Genomic DNA, 18,795 nt, shown 5'->3' with positions numbered 1-18,795 from the left:
TTAGAATTTCTATTTGATTCTTTTTCTTTTCAAAGAACCAGTTTTGAGTTTTATTGATTTCTCTTTATTATTTTCCTGTTTTCAATTTTATTGATTTCTCTCTAATTTTAATTATTTGTTTTCTTCTGCTTAGTTCAAACTTAAATTGCTCTTCTTTCTCTAGTTTCCTAAAGTGTGAACTTAGTATACTGATTTTAGATCATTCTTATTTTCTAATGTATGTATTCATTGTATAAATTTCCTTCTAAGTACTGTTTTCACTTCATGCCACAAATTGAGATAAATTATATTTTAATTTTTGTTTATTTCAAAATACTTTAAAATTTCTCTTGAGATTTCTTCTTTGGCCCATGGATTGTTTAGAAAGGTGTTGTTTTCCAGATATTTGGAGATTTTCCAGCTATCTTTTTGTTATTGATTTCTAGTTTAATTCCATTGTGGTCTAAGAATGTATTCTGTATGATTTCTAGTCTTTTAAATTTGTTAAGGTGTGTTTTATGGTGGTCTATCTTGATGAATGTTCCATGTGAGCTTGAGAAGAATGTGCATTGTGCTGTTGTTGGATGGTATATTCTAAATGTCAATTAGATCAAATAGAATGATTGTTCTGCTCAGGTCATCTGTATCTTTACTGATCTTCTGCTTGCTTGATTTATCAATTTCTGACAGAGGAGTGTTGAAGTCTCCAACTATACAAGTGAATTTTTCTGTTTTTCCTTTCAGTTCTATCAGTTTTGCCTCATGTATTTTGACTTGTTTGATTCTTTTAAAAAAATCTTCCATATTACTTTCTGTGGTTTCTAGATCCTTGTCAAAAATTACAATTTGGCTTTTATATGCTTGAACATAGTAAAGCACAGTTGTTTTGCTTTGCAATCATTGGATCACTATGGGTCTGTTTCTGTTATCTTTTGTGCAGACTATAGTATTGAAAAATTTGTGAAAAATTTTTTGTAGAAATAATTTAAGGTCTTAGAGGATTTTCATTTACTTATGCAAGTGCCTAAAAGCACTAGCAATCTGATATAACCTTAATACAATTACAAGGACATGCTGCAATCTGAGCAAGGGTAGATTGACTTCCATTTTCCCCTTACTTCTAGTAAGCACACTTCTAGTGTGCTTCTTGGTCCCAGACCAAAACAGAGAGCAGTTTACTCGAATTCTTTCTTTCACAGGCCTGGACACTGACATCTACTACTCTAGCTCCATAGGCTGTCTAAATCAGCTTTTTGACTGCTTCTTAAAATGGAAAATTTCCCCAGTCTAAAGCAACTGTGAACATTGGGTTTACCACCTCTGGATTCTGTTCCTTTCCTGGATCTTGACCTGAGTCAATTACTCCTCACTCTTTTGCTAGCTCCTTGATGCTTTTAAGAAGATTTTGGATACTTTTCCATCCAGCTTTTAAGGTATATTAGACACCATTTATTGTCCCATTTTGCATCCTCTTGGGTTACCTTTTAATTCTAGCCATTACTGCAGCCACCAGCTAGATGCAGGTGTAATCTGATACCGCCTGCCTCACCTGCACTGCAGATCTTTTGTTTTTGGCCTGGGTCCTCTGCTACCACAGCATTAGATATCCTTGGGACTCTGCTCAGACATTCTCACTCATGAAAAACCTGGATATATGAGGAAATTAGCATCCTGTAGTGCAACCCTTTATCCAATGGGGGATGGGCCCATAGGATAAATACTTTCCTTTTCTCTGTCTCAGAGGACAGTTCTGAGGTGCATTGTACATGATGCCTAAGAGAGTCCCCACAAGAACTTTCCTCAGTTGCCTATAACTCGTTAATGCACCCTTCAATAACTTTCCAAGCCCTCTGTTTCACCCTTCCCATTCTCTCGCTCCTCATCTTGAAATCTAATCCCAATCTACATGACCCACATGCAAGTCCTTACTTCAGGCTTTGATTTTGGGAGGAATCAGACTAAGACAAGCTGTCTTCAGCAGGCAGAGATAGTATGAATTACATAGTGCACCATTACCAGAAGCAGAAGTTGAGAAAAAAATTAGATCTAGGAGATATTGCAGCATACTCATATATTGATGAAAATAATCAGGCATGCAGGGGAAAAGTAATGATGTAGGAGAGAATTGCTGTTGTGATGTCCTTGAATAGGCTTTTGGCTTTAACCTTTAAGAGTACATCCAGGACTGAATGTCAATATTATGACATAGTATGAGTGTGTTTCATGTTTGGTAATTGCAATCATTGTTGCTTTTGTTGTGGTCATCCATTTACAATGCTTGGTGTCAGTTTATCTCTTGTAAAAATAAAATACAGAGTGTGTGTGTGAAAAAAAAAAAAAAAAAAAAAGAGTACATCCAGGGACTTCCCTGGTGGCGGAGTGGTTAAGAATCCACCTGCCAATTCAGGGGACACGGGTTCGAGCCCTGGTCCGGGAAGATCCCACATGTCACGGAGCAACTAAGCCCGTGTGCCACAACTACTGAGCCTGTGCTCTAGGGCCCACGAGCCACAACCACTGAGCCCACATGCCACAACTACAGAAGCCCGCATGCCTATAGCCCATGCTCCACAACAAGAGAAGTCACTGCAATGAGAAGCCTGCACACCACAATGAAGAGTAGCCCCCGCTCGCCGCAACTAGAGAAAGCCCGGACACAGCAACGAAGTGCCAATGCAGCCAAAAATAAAATTAAAAAAAAAAAAAGAGTACATCCATTTTCCTTTCCCAACCAACACTCCAGATGTCCCTGCTCCATGAGCAGCATCATTATTCACTAGGGCAAAACATCTCTAACAAAAACAAAAATCACCTGTATTAGTTCCCTAAGGCTGCTGTAACAAAATACCACAAACTGGGGAACTTAAACAATAGAAATGTATTGTCTCACAGTTCTGGAGGCTAGAAGTCTAAAATCAACGTGTTATAAGGGTTTGTTCCTTCTTGGGCTAGAAGGAGCTGTTCCAGGCCTCTCTCTTTGGCTTGTTCGTGGCCATCTTCTCCCTGTATCTCTTCATGTCATCTTCCCTCTATGCATGTCTGTCTCCAAATTTCCCCTTTTTATAAGGATACTAGTCATACTGGATTAGGGCCCACCTGAATGACCTCATCTTAAATTAACTAATTACATCTGTAACACTCCTATTTCCAAATAAGGTCATGTTCTGAGGTACAGGAGATTAGGACTTCAACTTATGAATTTTGGGGGGGACAGGATTCAACCCCTAACAGTTGCCAAGGCCTATTAATTCATCCTTCAAAATATCTCTCTTATATGTCCTCTTTCACTCAAGTTCAGGTCCTTGTGTGGCACACTGCACTATTTCAACAGTCTTTCTAGAATGTTGCCACTTTTCTCCTACTCCCTAACCCATCCTTCTACAGAAATGTGAGATTGTTCTTCTTAAGCTCAGCTTTCATTGTGTCACTCCCTTGCTCAACAGACCTTCAGTGGCTTCCCATTTTCTATCAAATAATATGATCCAAATCATATAATCTGCCCCTCTGCGATAAGAACTAAACTTACTTTCCTTTTAAAAATGCTCATCTTCTTCTCCCCATTTTCTGTCTTGGAAAGAAAGAGGGAATGAATGAGGGGGAAATGTGGGTGAGTAGCAGGGGTTGCCCAATTTAATGAGAACTAGGTACAAATGAATATGAGTGGTCTAGTGTTGGGTCTAGGTACATTCCTGAACACAACGAATAGAGGGGGAGAGGGCAAAAACAGCAACATGACCAAGAATCGGTGCCATCAAGACCTAGTTACTTAATTTCTCTGTGTTGCTTAAATGCATGAGATGTGTGGCCAAGTGCCAGTTCTTTAGAGAAACTAAAGTTTGGTATCTGCCCACATGCTTACACCTCTGACGTATGAGAGTACCTTGGGAAGTATAAAGCTTTGCAAATAGGACATTCTGGTATTTGGCTGGGCTGAGCATGAGTGATCAGATTACTCCCTCCCTTGTAAGATTTTAAGCTACCAGGAGCAAACTGGCAAGAGTCAGCAAAACATTTAATGTGTGTACACTTTGATTACAGCACTTCTATGTTGATTCTTGAGAGCACAAAGAGTGGGAGAGCAATGGCAGGGGCTGTAATACTGGAGGTGGGAGACCCTCATAAAACAGCAGAGTGCAGGCCTGTCTGACATGGAAGTATGGGCAACTAGACCACACAGCATAGCTGGATGTGCGTAAAGAAGGCTGCCATTCCAGCTGTGGTCCCATCCTTGCTTTCCTCACTTCAGGAATGGTCACTGGAAGGAAAACAAGGCAGAAGCAGCCTCCGGCAGCAGAGAGGAGGTGTGCTCTCCTCACCGCAACCCTTGTTCTGGTCCCACCTCTCTCACTTTGAAGGCTGTGGCCAGGTCCAAACCCGACCCATCCTGCCTCAGGGCAAGTCACAGAGAGTTTGCATCAAAGCCACTTTAATGATCCAGATTTCGGTCATCCTGGAACTGCCCCTCCAGAGGGCAATGGGGAGGGCACTGGGGCAAAGCAGCTTCGCATTAGGTCTCAATCAGCGACAAGGTTGTGGCCCACAGTGGGGGGCGACTCAAAGAAGCCCTAAAACCAGAAACAAAGGATTGGAATCAGTATGTGGAGAGGTGGCCCCTCCCTCACCTACTCTCCCCCAAATGCTTCAATAACAGCCTGATTTGAGTCAGCTCACAGTGACTCAACCCATTGACTGAGTGCCTGTCCCCTTTGCTCCCACACAGAATTCATAGAGTTCTTGTCCGCTGATTTTCCCTTGGGCTCAAGCTGGAGAAGAATGGCAGCACCTTGTTTGCTTTCATGAAGGCACCGCAGCAACTGGTCTCTCACAGGTGGGTCTGTCACTTAGCTCTGAGTGTGTGGACCCAGTGACCAACCTAAGCTTAGGAAGCTCAGCTGCCATCTTATGGGAGTAGGAACTGGTTTCCTAGGAGAGTATGAGAGGCTAGAAGCCCCCAGAGGTGCAGGCTGCCCCTGGATGGAGCACGTGGCTAGCTGGCAGTGCCGGCTCTGCTGCCACCACCCCAGTCCAAGCCACCTCCGTCTCCCCTGGACCAGGATGATTGGCTCTTTACAGGACTCTCAGTTTTCACTCTCGCTCTTCTCACAATCCATCCCTGATACCGTTAGAGTGACCTTTTAAAATCATATCACATTATTACATCCCCGTCCTTAAAATTTCCTAGTTAACTTGCCACTACCTTTGGAATAAAATCCAAACTTTCACCATGACCTATGAGCCCCTGTGTGGTCAACCCCGAGCCTACTTCTCCAACCTAATGTTCTACCACGGACTTTCCCTCAGTCTTGCCATGGTATCCTTCTCTCAGGGCATTTGTCATTGCGGTGCCCTCTTCCTGGGAGGCCCTTCCTTCATATCTTCCACTGGCTGCCACCTTCTTGTAATTTAGGTCTTAGTTCAAAAAAGGACTTTTGTCAATGTGGAGGAGTCTGATGTTTGGGGCAGCACAACCCACACTGCAGTCCCTGCGAGGAAGGGCAGGGACTGTGCAGGGGAAGGGGCTGGGAATCAGGAGACCTGGGTCCAGTCTTAGCTCTGCCATGAACTTGCTATGCAGCCTTGAGTAAGTTGCTTGACCAGCCTGGGCCCCAATGTCTCATCTATAGATAGATGGGAGTGCTACATGGGTGTTTTCAATCTGGATTCTGAAGAGTTCAAGCATCCTAGGTAGATAACTCAGAGGCTTGCCCAGTTGACTTGCCCAGGCCACAGAGTAGAGCAAGGTGGGGAAGAGGTGAATGTGAAGGCCTCTGGGCTACGTCTGCCATTCATCCAAAGGAGCTTTGCTATCACTTGCTATATACAAGGGAGTACATGGAGAAAAGGAGGACTTTTTACTTAACATTGAAAACTCTGCAGTTTTCTATGCCTTTGTAAACTCAGTGCCTGTGAATGATCCTATAGATCATTTCATCCTTAGAGACTGCCAGCACCTGCATCATGCCCCCCACCCTTTCATATGGATGCCCACAAGTAGTCTGAGAGAGACAGGAAAATGGGGATACCCTTCAATTGGGAAAGATCTGTTCTTCAGCTTCTCTGTTCACACACCAATACCCATTCCCCTCCTTCACACCTGCCTCCCTCATTTAAACATGTCCTTGGTGATTCCAACTTCCCTAGAAAAAGCGAGCCCCTCACCTTGACAGGGTTGGTCACCTCTCGTTTCAGGGCCTTCGAAACCACTTTGGAGGTAAAGCACTGATCCCTGTTCACCTTGACCATTGGGGTCTGTGAGGAGGGAAGCCAGGAGTCAAGAAGGAGGCAGAAAAGGGTGACAGGGCCCCAGAGGGAAAGAGATGGGACCCAGAGTCAGGGCTTTAAAAGTCTTGAGAAGACACATGAGTCTCACCTTGGGGAATAGGAGTTGAAGTTTCTCCCCTTGCTTGCCCCTAGAAGAGATGGGGATGACAAATGGGACCTAGGCTTGCTAGCACCTCCCTCGTCTCCCTTTGCAGATGTCACTAGTGGTTCATGGAACTGTTTCCTGCAGATCCCAGACAGGACTTCTGAGTCATTCTCAGAGTGCTCCTGGCAGCTCTTACCTGCAGTTTTAATACCCGTTCCCTCCCTGCTCTCTCTGCCCACCAGACAGCATGGACTGACCATAGGCTTCACACACCTCACTCCGATGGTTTTGGTGGGAAAGGCTGCCTGCCCGATCCTCACACATGGATCCTGGGAGTGGAGTTTGCCAATGTGCCCCATCTTCTGTGTCATCACATCCTGGGTCATGTCATCCTTCCAGAACAAACCTGCAGGTTGAAAGGATGTGGTGAATTAATACCTGGGATGCTCTGACTGGCCCACTCCAGAGACCAGAGTGAGGTCAACACTCCCCCTCTCCCTCAAGTAGCCAAAGGATCACAATTTGTGGAGAGAATGAAATGAGATGGCATATAAAATCTGCTTAGCACAGCACCTGGCATATAATAAGCATTCAGTTAGGATTAGGACTATACTCTTTTTGCTGACTCATTTGATGCCATTGTGAAAATTAAATGAGATTAGGGATGCGCAGAGTGCTGAGAAAACTCTAAGGCAGTGATTCCCAAACTTGAGAGTACATCAGAACCTCCTGCACGGCTTGTGAAAACACGGATTGCTGTTCCTCCCTCCTAGAGTTTCTGATTCAGGAGGTCTGGGGTGAAGGTCATGAATTAGCATTTCCAGCAAGTCTCCTGGTGATGCTGATGCTACTGGTCTGGGGGTGCACTTTGAGAACCACTACTCTAAGGCATTTTGCACATATTAGACATCAGTAGAGGTAGCAGTAACATGAACTCAAGCCAGATTTCCTATCTGACTCTTCTCCCATTCATGAAACTCTGCTCTACGGAAGGGTCAGCCATCTGTCTTCAAGGGAGTCCCCACTCCCCTTCCTTCCTCTCTTCTGTTTGTCATACAGTTTGCTCTGCTTCCTACTCAGAGGCTTAGGGGTGTGTGTGTGTGTGTGTGTGTGTGTGTGTGTGTGTGTGTGTATTCTCCTGGCTGAGAACTTAAGGATTCCTGGCTCTGGAAAAACTCAGATAGTGCCTGGAGTTGGGGCTAGTCCCAAGGAGTTAGATGCTGACCTCTTCCAGGGGCTTCTTCTAGAAGCCTCTGCTGGGCCCTTCCAGGGTGTTCAAGGACAAACAGCCTGCCCTTCTAGCTCCATCCCCATTTTGGTCTCTCCCAACTCTCCATGAGGTAAGCATGACAGGAAAGTGTCAAGTAGAGACATTTGGGGATGAAAGCCTGTTCTCAGATCAAAAAGCCCCTCACTATACCCCTGTATCTGACCAAGCCTCAGCCTCTCTTCTCCAGCTCTTACTCACCTTGGGGCATAATCTGCTGGAGTACAACTTGCAACTGCTGGAAGACTGGAGAGGTAAATCCTTGGAGGGTCCAGAGGTGCCCCACTCCCACTTGGCCCTGACCATCTAAGGGCAAAATAGTGCTGTGAGAAAGGAGCTTGACCAGAAGCCTTCCAAATCCCAGCTGAAGGAAAGCAGCTTCCTTCCACTATCACCCCTGAGTTCAGTGGTCTCTGTCCCCCTCACCAGACTCCTTCCTCCTTTCAAGTCCTCCTTTTCATTTTTCCTTCCCCCGTCACCACCTGCCCTGTTCTTCAGCCCTTGCACCTCATTCACCTTTGGTACCAACTTCCAGGTAAGAACCAAGCTCCACAGGCAGCCTGTGGAGGGTGAGGTAAGAAGAGACTCAGAAAGCTACACACATACAATGGATAATCAGGTGAACAGGTAGGGCATGGAAAGCAGGTGAATTGCATTCAGGGAAGGCTTTGAAGCCTGGAGGGGATTGGAGAGGACGCCTGGAATTCTTCGAGGAAGAAAGTATTGGTATGTATAGGGTTTGACTGTCTGGATCCTTGCCCTGAAAGCCACAGTTTGCCCATCTGTGCATAAGGGAAGGATGGGGGTGGAGATAATTCCTAATGCCATACACACTTTCCTCATTCCAGGTAAATGGGGTAGGGTTGGAGTCTGGGTTTTTTGTTTGTTTGTTTGTTTTCCTGTAGTGGAACTACCATGAGTCATTATAAAAAGGGAATTCTCCTCTCCAGTCAAATGGATCCTAATATCATTTTCCTGGCTTTAGGAAGGAGCAGAACCTAATATTGAGAAGGAAAATAGCTTCTGGAAGGAGAGATCTTCTCTGAGGCAGCGCTCCCAGAACTGATAGAAAAGTGGTGACCCAGACACCCTCAGTCAGACCCACAGGGCACCTGGCGCTGTCCGTGGTGCTGAGCGGTGACCAAAGCCTGGCATGGAGGCGGCTCCGGGCAGTAAAGAGAGCGAGTCATCCCCGCAAGTCTTGCCGGTCCTCTCCCACCCCACGCGCCCCGCCCCCCGCCCCCAGGTCTCCTCCTACAGTTTCCCGCGAGTCCTCTGCATTGGCCTCTAAACCCAAGAATCGGGCGAGGAGAGTAGGCATCAGGCTAGGAGTTTGCGCCTGCCCCAAGCGCAGGGAGCTGGAATCCTCGAGTCTGCGCAGTCGGTCTCTGGCTGCTCAGACGTGTCAGCGATGGTCCACCCGGTTGGCGCAGAGTGAAGGGGGAGGAAGAGGATGGACCCTTTCCCCCTCCATCCTTTTTTACCCCATCCTAGCCTTCCCGTTCTTACCGGAAATTGGATCGCGAACACCAGGCTCTAGGGGCTTATAAAGAAGCCTTGCCTCATCCCTCGGCCCAGCCTTCTCTCCGGAGCCCGATACCCGCGGTCCCTGCTCCTACTGCCCAGAGATCCTGGTCCCCTGACTATCCCTCAGCCATGGGCATCTCTTCCCTGGCCCCTCAGCGCGTCTTTGTTCTCTTGCGGCCGCCCAGGCCGGTTTTACTTCCCTCTGCCCCTGTGTTTTTCCGTCCTTCTCCCGAATCCCCAATCTTCCCGAGTCCGCTTCTCCTAAGTCCATACCCCATATACCGAGCCCCACGCCAAGCCTGCGCCTCTTTTCTGCGCATTTTTCTCTTCTCACCCCCCCCCAAACAGATTCCTTTCCTCCTAAGTTCCTAACCTTGAGGCCCCCGGACCCACTTCTCTCAGAATCGCTCTCTGGCCCTGCCCGCACCCGCCAGGTTTCCTCCTGACCGTGATCACTAACGTCGCTGCCGCTCCCTGGGCGGCTCTTCAGCAGCAGGAAGCAGAGGAGCAGCCAGAGCCCCCGGAAGCCCCCAGGCCACAGCGGGCGCTGCATCCTCCCGGGCTTGGTGCGCTGGCTCCCCACCTAAGTCGCAGATAAGGTAGAGACAGCTGCTGGAGGGACTGAGCGGGGCCGTCGCTTCCCACCCGCTAGCGAGACTGGATCTGCACAAAGCTCCCTTGGCAGCTGGACCAATGGCCGGCGGGCCCTGCCCCTGCGGACGCCTACCCAACCCTTACTTCCCTACCTCCCCACAGGCCACCCCACCCTACTCCCAGGAGCCCATTCCTTTTTTACATAAACCAGGTCCTGAGGACTACCGCCTCTACTCCCAATCCCAAGGCTGGAAAAACGGATTGCATGTAAAATGTGGGTGCGAATTGTACCTGCCTCATGGGTTTGTTGCGAGGATTAAATATGAACAGCGACTGGATAGTCGGCACTCAATGAATCTAGTCTATTTTTATTATCCTGATGCTTACTTCACCCTTACCCGACTTAAAACCTTCAGCAATCATGGGTTTGACCTGCTGAGTATATGCACATCCATTACTTCTCCACATCCACTGCCATCGCCCAGGTTCAAACCACTGTACTCTTTTTCATAGAGCTACTGCAATAACTAGCTAAGTAACTACTGAATAACCGATCACTTGCTTCCACTCATGTTTAGTTACAGGCTAACATGTGAGCTTCCTAAGCCCTAGACTGGCATTTCAATATTTTTTTTTCATTAAGCTTAAAATTTTATTATGAAAAATTTCAAATATTAAAAAAGAGAAGACTCAAATAAATAAACATGAAACATGAATATACCTACCACCCAGACATAACAATTATTAAGATTTTGTCATGGGACTTCCCTGGTGGCGCAGTGGTTAGGAATCCGCCTGCTAATGCAGGGCACATGGGTTCGATCCCTGGTCCGGGAGGATCCCACATGCTGCGGAGCAACGAAGCCCGTGCGCCACAGCTACTGGGCCTGCGCTCTAGAGCCTGCGAGCCACAACTACCGAGCCCATGTGGCACAACTACTGAACCCCATGCGCCTAGAGGCCACGCTCCGCAGCAAGAGAGGCCACCACATTGAGAAGCCCGTGCACCACAACGAAGAGTAGCCCCCGCTCCCCGCAACTAGAGAAGGCCCGCGCGCAGCAACAAAGACCCAATGCAGCCAAATATAAATAAATAAATAAAATATTTTTGTCACAATTTCTTCTTTTTCTTGCTGAAGTATTTAAAAGTAATTTACAGACATCATGACATTTCACTCCTAAATAATTCAATATGCATCTTCTAGAATTAATGATAGTTTTCTACATAACCAAAATACCATTAAGATATTTACGGTAGGCTGAGTAATGACCCCCAAAGATGTCCACGTCCGAATCCCTGGAACCTGTGAATATGTTACTTTACACGGTAAAAGGGATTTTACAGGTGTGATTAACCTTAGAAGGTGATTCACTTCAGATGGGGAGAATATCCTGGATTTTCTGAGTATGTCCAATATAATCACAAAGGTCTTTATAGAAAGAAGCAGGAGGGTCAGAGTCAGTAGTGGGAGATATAATGTTGGAAGCAAGAGGCTGGAATGGTGCAAGGAAGGGCCCACAAGCCAAGAATGCAAACAGCCTCTAGAAGCTGAAAAGGTAAGAATATGTATTCTCCCTTTAAACCTCCAAAAGGAGCACAGCCCTGCTGACATTTTGATTTTAGACTTCTGACTTCCAGAACTGTAAGGTAACAAAATTGTTTTTGGCCACTAAATTTGAGGCAATTTGTTACAGCAGCAGTTGGAAACAAACACAACGTCTAAAAATATTTACTATTCCCTAATTTACATAATTCTCTAATACTTCTGGTTACAACTCCTTTAACAGATTAATGGTTTGTGAATATTTTCTCCAACTCTGAGCATTTCATTTTAATTTTCTTTTGCCAAACTTTTAAAAAATATTTATTTATTTTATTTATTTATTTTCTTTTTTGGCTGTGTCAGGTCTTAGTTGCCGCACTCGGGATCTTCGTTGAGGCATGCAGGATCTTTCGTTGTGACGCGTGGGCTTCTCTCTAGTTGTGGCCTGCGGGTTTTCTCTCTCTAGCTGTGGCGCGAGGGCTCCAGGGTACGTGGGCTCTGTAGCTGTGGTGCGCGGGCTCTCTCGTTGAGGTGCCGAGCTCAGTAGTTGTGTTGTGCGGGCTTAGTTCCCCCGCGGCATGTGGGATCTTAGTTCTCTGACCAGGGATGGAACCCACGTCCCCTGCATTGTAAGGTGGATTCTTTACCACTGGACCACCAGGGAAGTCCCTAATTTTCTTAATAGTGTTTTTTGAAGAGCAAAATAATTTAATTTCAAGAAAGTTCAATTTATTAATTTTATCTTTTATGGCTAATGTTTTCCGTGTTCTTAGAAATGTTTGCCTATCCCAAAGTTACAAAGATTTTCTCCTATGTTTTTTTTCCAAATGTTCAGTTATGCTGACCCAATAAATTTGGTCAGAAAGCATTCCCTCTTTTGTTATGCTCTGAAAGAGTTTCTGTATGAGTGATATTATTTCTTTGAGTGTATGGGCCTGGAGTTTCTTTGTGAGCAAGTTTTATTACAATTTCAATTTCTTTAGCTATTCAGATATTCTATTTCTTTTCATGTCTCTTTTGGAAACTTGAATTTTTCAAGAAATTTGTTCATAATATTCGTTACCACATTTGTTTGCATAAAGATATTCATAATATTTCTTTATTATCCTTTTAATAGCTGTGGAAATTTGAAGTTTCACTTTTTAAATTCCTGATTTTGATACTTCGTATTTTTCTTTCTTCTTCATCAGTGTAGCTAGAGATTTATAAATATTATTGATCATTTTAAAGAACTGACTTTTGGTCTTATTGCTTTTTCTCTATTGTTTTGCCCATTTTATTGATTTCCATTCTTTATTATTATTTCCTTCTTTTTTTTGAGTTTCACTTCTTATTTTTTTCTAGCTTCTTTAGTTGGTAACTGAGAGCATTGATTTAAATGTTTTCTTCTTTGCAATAGTCATGTAAATCTATACATTTCCCTCTAAGCATTAGTTTTTTTGTGTTTTAATTATCAACGGTAAATATTTTCTAATTTTTCTTGTGACTTCTTAGACCCAAGGATTATTTAGAAGGATGTTACTATTGGGGACTTTTTAAGTTTTTTTTTTTTTTGCTTTTATTTATTTATTTTTGAATTTCATTGTGGTGTGGGAACACGCTTTGTATGACTTCAATTATTTTTACTTATTGAATTTGTTTCATGGACCAGCCGATACTCTATCTTGGTGAGTGTTCCATGTACATGTGAAAAGAATATGTATTTTGCTATTGTTGGTTTTAGTGTTCTATAAATGTCAAGTAAGTCATATTGTTTAATGTTGAATTTTTTCGTATTTGTATTTACTTTTTTCTGCTTGATCTATCCACCATAATCAAATACATTTGTGGAATTGTCTATCTTTCCTTTAGGTTCTATCAATTTTGCTTTATGTTTTTTAAAACTGTTACTTGATGCATCCACATTTTGGATTTTTATATCCTCTTAAGGGTTTGATCCTTTTATCATTATGAAATATCCCTCTTTATCTCTAGTAATACTCTTTATCTTAAGCCTGCTTTTTCTTTTTTTAAAAAATTTTTATTGGAGTATAGTTTTTTAAATAAATTTATTTATTTATTTTTGGCTGCATTGGGTCTTGCTGCTGCATGCGGGCTTTCTCTAGTTGCGGTGAGCAGGGTCTACTCTTCTTTGCAGTGTGCGGGCTTCTCATTGTGGTGGCTTCTCTTGCTGTGGAGCACGGGCTCTAGACATGAGGGCTTCAGTAGTTGTGGCATGCAGGCTCAGTAGTTGTGGCTCATGGGCTTAGTTGCTCCATGGCATGTGGGATCTTCCCTGACCAGGGCTCGAACCCATGTCCCCTGCATTGGCAGGCGGATTCTTAACCACTGCACCACCAGGGGAGTCTTTAATTGCTTTTTCTGATATTGAGATGGCCACACCAGCTTCCTGTTGGTTAGCATTTTCATGGCATGTCTTTTTCCATTATCTTGCTTTCAAGTTATCTCCGTCATTATATTTAAAGTATATCTCTTGTTTATGGCTTTGGAGGAACTAAGGTGATTGGCAGTGGAAAGAATCAGAATGTGAAATTTATTGACAAATAATTTTGCTTATGTTACATATAAATAAAAAAAAAACCTTTACACTTTGTGCAGAAAGTAAAAAAAAATTTATATCTCTTGTAGACAAGATATAGTTTGTTTTTCTTATTTTTTTTTTGTAATCTAGACTGGCAATCTTTGCCTTTTAATTGAATTGTTTAGTTATTTATGTTTAATGTAATTATTGATATGTTTGGGATTAATTCTGCCATTTTGTTATTTGTTTTCTATTTGTCTTACCTGTTTTATCTTCCTTTGTTTCTCCTTCTCTCCTTTCTTTTGGAATAATCAAATAATTTTTAGTATTTAACTTTATCTACTGACTTTTTAGCTGTACTCCTTTGTATTTTTTTTTTTTAATTTATTTATTTTATTTATTTATTTTTGGCTGTGTTGGGTCTTCGTCGCTGTGTGTGGGCTTTCTCTAGTTGCGGCGAGCGGGGGCTACTCTTCGTTGCGGTGGGCGGACTTCTCACTGCGGTGGCTTCTCTTGCTGCGGAGCACGGGCTCTAGGCGCGCGGGCTTCAGTAGTTGTGGCTCGCGGGCTCTAGAGTGCAGGCTCAGTAGTTGTGGTGCACGGGCTTTGTTGCTCCGTGACATGTGGGATCTTCCCAGACCAGGGCTCGAACCCGTGTCCCCTGCATTGGCAGGACGATTCTTAACCACTGTGCCACCAGGGAAGTCCTCCTTTGTATTATTTTAAGAGGTTGCTCTAGAAATGACAGTGAGCATCCTTAATTTATCACAACTACTTTAAGTTAATATTATGTCACAACACTCAAAATGTATAAACTTTATGACAATATAATTCATTTGTCCCTCCCATTGTGTATTATTGTTATATATTTTATTTCTACATATTTTGTAAACCACACAATACTTTTAAAACTTATTTTGCCTTAGTAAGTCAGTAGACTTTTAAAGATAGTAAGAAAAAATAGTCTTTTATATTTACTCACATATTTCCCATTTCTGGTGTATGTTCTTTATTTCTTCCTTCAGATTGCAGTTTCTATCTGAGATCATTTTCTTTCAGGTTGAAGAGCTCCCTTTGGCATTTCTTGTGCAGGTCTGCTGACAACGATTTCTCATACTTTTTGCTTATTTAAAAATATCTCCAGGGCTTCCCTGATGGCTCAGTGGTTAAGAATCTGCCTGCCAATGCAGGGGACACGGGTTCGAGCCCTGGTCTGGGAAGATCCCACATGCCGCAGAGCAACTAAGCCCGTGAGCCACAATTACTGAAGCCCGTGTGCCTAGAGCCCGTGCCCTGCAACAAGAGAAGCCACCGCAATGAGAAGCCCACGCACTGCAATGCAGAGCAGCCCCTACTCTCCACAACTAGAGAAAGCCCGTGGGCAGCAACGAAGACCCAACGCAGCCAAAAATAGATAAATAAAATAAATTAATTTTAAAAAACCCTAAAAAAAAAAAATCTCCATTTCTCCTTCATTTTAAAAAGATGTTTCCACTATGTATAGAATTTGGGGTTTAACTTTTTTCTTTCAGCATAAAGATATTATTCTATTGTCTTCTGGCTTCTATGGTCTAAAAGATTGCCTTCATTTTTAGTGTTGTCCCTCTGAAAGAGATACATCTTTTTCTCTGTCCACTTTAAATATTTTCCTATTTCTTTTGGTTTTCAGCAACTTAGTTATGATGTGCCTATATGTGTCCTTTCTGTATTTATCCTGCATGGGGTTTGCTGAGCTTCTTTATGTGTGTGTTGATGTAGTTCAACCATACTGGCAAATTTTTAGACATTACACCTTCAAACACTTTTTGTTCCCATTGTGTCTCTCCTCTCCTCTCCTTCTAAAATTCCTACTACACATATGTTAGACTACTCGCTATTATCCTACAGGTCTTGGACTCTGTGTCTTGTTTTTGTTTTAATCTTTTTCTCCCAGTGCTTCTGTTTGGATAATTTCTATTAACTTGATCTTTCCTTCTGCTGCATCCAGCCTGCTATTAAACTCATTCAATGAATTTAATTTCAATGAATAACAGATGGTATTTTTTCATTTATAGATTTTGAATTTTATTCATTTTTATAGTTTCTATTTCTCTACTGAGGTTCCCCAATTGTTTGTCTTTTCTTGTAAATTAACACATTTATAAGAGCTATTTTTTAAAAAAATTAATTAATTAATTTATGGCTGTGTTGGGTCTTCGTTTCTGTGCGAGGGCTTTCTCTAGTTGTGGCGAGCGGAGGCCACTCTTCATCGTGGTGCGCGGGCCTCTCACTATCGCGGCCTCTCTTGTTGCGGAGCACAGGCTCCAGACGCGCAGGCTCAGTAATTGTGGCTCACGGGCCCAGTTGCTCCGTGGCATGTGGGATCTTCCCAGACCAGGGCTCGAACCCGTGTCCCCTGCATTGGCAGGCAGATTCTCAACCACTGCGTCACCAGGGAAGCCCTAAGAGATATTTTTAATTCCCTATCTGCTAACATCTGGCTCACCTATGGGTCTACATCTATTGGTGATTTTCTCTTGATTATAGTTTATATTTTCCTGCTCATTTGCCAACTAATTTTTTGTTGTATACTGGACATTTTGGGTTGATGCATGGTAGAGACTCTGATTTATATTATACTCATTTAAAGGCTGTTGAATTTATTCTGGAAGAAACAAAATTTTTGGTAAAAACCTTGAAGCCTGGTTAGGGCAGGAGTATTGCAGTTCTTCACTTAATCTTAGGCTGTATGCTTTAGTCCTGGGACATCATACTTACACCAAGGTTGTGGTCCTTTTGGGATTTCAATGAACACTCCGAAGTGTTTACCAAGGCCTTTTAATTTTGGGAGTCCTGAACCTCAAACTTGGTGTCCCAAACACTGTGGAAGCTGCAAAAAAAATCCCTGTTCAGATATTTGACTTTTCCACTAGGTTCCTTAAAATCTCGCCCTGCACTTGTGCCATTTAGAAGGTATCTAAGGATGTGAGGGGAATTTGCATGTGGATTTTGGGTTCCCCTCTCTGTAGCTCACTCATTTCCCAGAGTTCTTGCTCAATTTCCACCTGCTCTGGCATTTCTGTACTCCATCCACTACTTCCTTGGCCATTCAGACTTCCACTCTCTGCCTTTCATGCCTATTTCCCCATGTGCTACAGGAAACTGTGAAGTATCATTAGGGGAAAAGCCTGTTAAATGTGGAACTCATTGGTTGTGGGGGGAGGTTTTCCCTTTTTTCAAGGATTATATTCCCTCTAGTTTTTCTTGCTTTTGGCTGGTCTCCGTGTTTTCATACAATCACTTTTATATTTTGTCTAGAGTATATACGTTAAATGTTAATGGGAGTGTCTGACACAAGCTATTTTATCATGCCAGGAACTGGTTATCAATGATTTGTGTTGTACATAATATTCAAAAATTGTTTACAGAAATAATTTAGGCCTAGGAGCAAATGAGTGTGAGCCTGCTTTGAGAAGTACAATGCTACAAGAAAAAGGGACATATTGGTCTTTGGGTGGGTTGAGCAGAGGTGGGTGTGCTTCTTTCTCCCTTTTTTTTTTTTTTTAAAGAATGTAGTCTTTTTTTCTTTTTTTTTTTAAAGTATTTGTTCATTTATTTATTTATGGCTGTGTTGGGTCTTCGTTTCTGTGCGAGGGCTTTCTCTAGTTGTGGCAAGCGGGGCCACTCTTCATCGCGGTGCACGGGCCTCTCACTATCGCGGCCTCTCTTGTTGTGGAGCACAGGCTCCAGACACGCAGGCTCAGTAATTGTGGCTCACAGGCCCAGCTGCTCCGCGGCACGTGGGATCCTCCCAGACCAGAGCCCGAACCTGTGTCCTCTGCACTGGCAGGCAGACTCTCAACCACTGCGCCACCAGGGAAACCCTCTTTCTCCCTTTTAAGATTTCAAACTACCAGAGAAATAGCTATCAAAATGATAAATTATATGTGCATTGATACTGCACTTCTTTTCCCTATTCATTGGAGGGGACCCTAATGTTGAGAGTAATATCCTCAGAAGACCAAGCAGGTTATCAGGCCTATTGGACTTGTAGTTCAAGGGGAGGAATTTCCTTTCCCAAGGGAAAAAAGACCACCATAAAGTGTGACAGGTGGTGATGCTGGGGAAGTGGATGAGGAAAAATTACACTTCAGCTGTGGTCCTACCCTGCCCTGCATTCATGTTATGAATGACATCTGGAAAGAGAAAGGGATCAGAAACCAGGCTTCCAGCTGCACCAAGGAGCTATTTTACATCCCCACCCCAAATGTCCTCTCTGTTCTGATCCTATATATTTTACTTCAGAGGCTCTGTCTGGAGGCCACCTGTCCTACCACCGAACAAGCCCACAGAAAGAGTTTTGACAATAACCCACTTAAAAAATTCAGAAGCAGGTTGTCCTAGAACTGCCCTTGTAGATGGCATTGCAGGGGGTGGAGGATAGGAACGTTTCAACCAGCTGCAAATTTTGCTCAGAGAAGAAAACAGTTCAAAGAAGCCCTAAAATGGTAGGAAACAAGGGATTTTGAATTTGTGTATATATGTGCTAGATTATTCCCCCTCTAAAATGTAAACTCCCCCTCCCCCAATAAATAACAGGCTCTAATAACAGTCTTGATTTGGGCAAGTCCTGAGGCACAGTGACTTAGCAATTGCCCCACAGCTGGCCTTGCCTTGGCTCCTGTGTTTGATCTTCTCTCCAGCCCCTGATTTTCCCTTAGATTTAGAGCCAGTCAAGGACCTTAACCTGGAGAAGAATGGCAGATTCTTGTCTGCAGACTTTACACCATGGTAACCAGTTCTTATCGTGGGGCTCAGTCACTCAGTGCTGATGTGTCACCCTAGCAACTGATCTGGGCAAAGGAAGCACAGTTGCCATGGTGAGAGGAGTCAGAAGCTGTTCCCTTGGTGAGTATGCAGGTCTGGATTCCCCTTGAGGCTCAAGCTCCTCCGGGTAGAGTTCATGGCCAGCTGGAGGTGCTCAGCCTTCTGCAGTTGCCCAGTCCAAGCCACCACA

General features: G+C 43.7%; 1 protein-coding gene across 1 annotated transcript; it reads right to left on the bottom strand.

The window, feature by feature from the left end:
* Nucleotides 1-4,447: 4,447 nt before the first annotated feature.
* On the bottom strand, nucleotides 4,448-9,776 carry RESP18 (regulated endocrine specific protein 18). The gene is made up of 6 exons (XM_068543771.1): nucleotides 9,588-9,776; nucleotides 7,815-7,919; nucleotides 6,620-6,752; nucleotides 6,350-6,389; nucleotides 6,139-6,228; nucleotides 4,448-4,544 (listed from the first exon to the last, which is right to left on the bottom strand). Exons 1-6 carry the CDS (start codon nucleotides 9,691-9,693, stop codon nucleotides 4,494-4,496), a joined length of 525 nt encoding a protein of 174 aa, XP_068399872.1. The 5' UTR covers nucleotides 9,694-9,776; the 3' UTR covers nucleotides 4,448-4,493.
* Nucleotides 9,777-18,795: the final 9,019 nt, after the last annotated feature.

This window comes from Eschrichtius robustus, chromosome 5, assembly GCF_028021215.1.
Source record: "Eschrichtius robustus isolate mEscRob2 chromosome 5, mEscRob2.pri, whole genome shotgun sequence".
Lineage (NCBI taxonomy): Eukaryota > Metazoa > Chordata > Mammalia > Artiodactyla > Eschrichtiidae > Eschrichtius > Eschrichtius robustus.
Note: the sequence above shows the minus strand (reverse complement) of the source record. Positions and strands in the feature narration are given on the sequence as shown.

Bases quoted from the DNA above. Each gene is read 5' to 3' on its own strand.
- RESP18 (XM_068543771.1), bottom strand. From the start codon at position 9,693: ATGCAGCGCCCGCTGTGGCCTGGGGGCTTCCGGGGGCTCTGGCTGCTC. The intron at 6,390-6,619 runs GTGTGTGAAGCC...CATCTCTTCTAG, and splicing joins ACCAAAACCATCGGAGTGAG to GGGCAAGCAAGGGGAGAAAC. The intron at 4,545-6,138 runs GTGAGGGGCTCG...TTCTGGTTTTAG, and splicing joins AGGTGACCAACCCTGTCAAG to GGCTTCTTTGAGTCGCCCCC.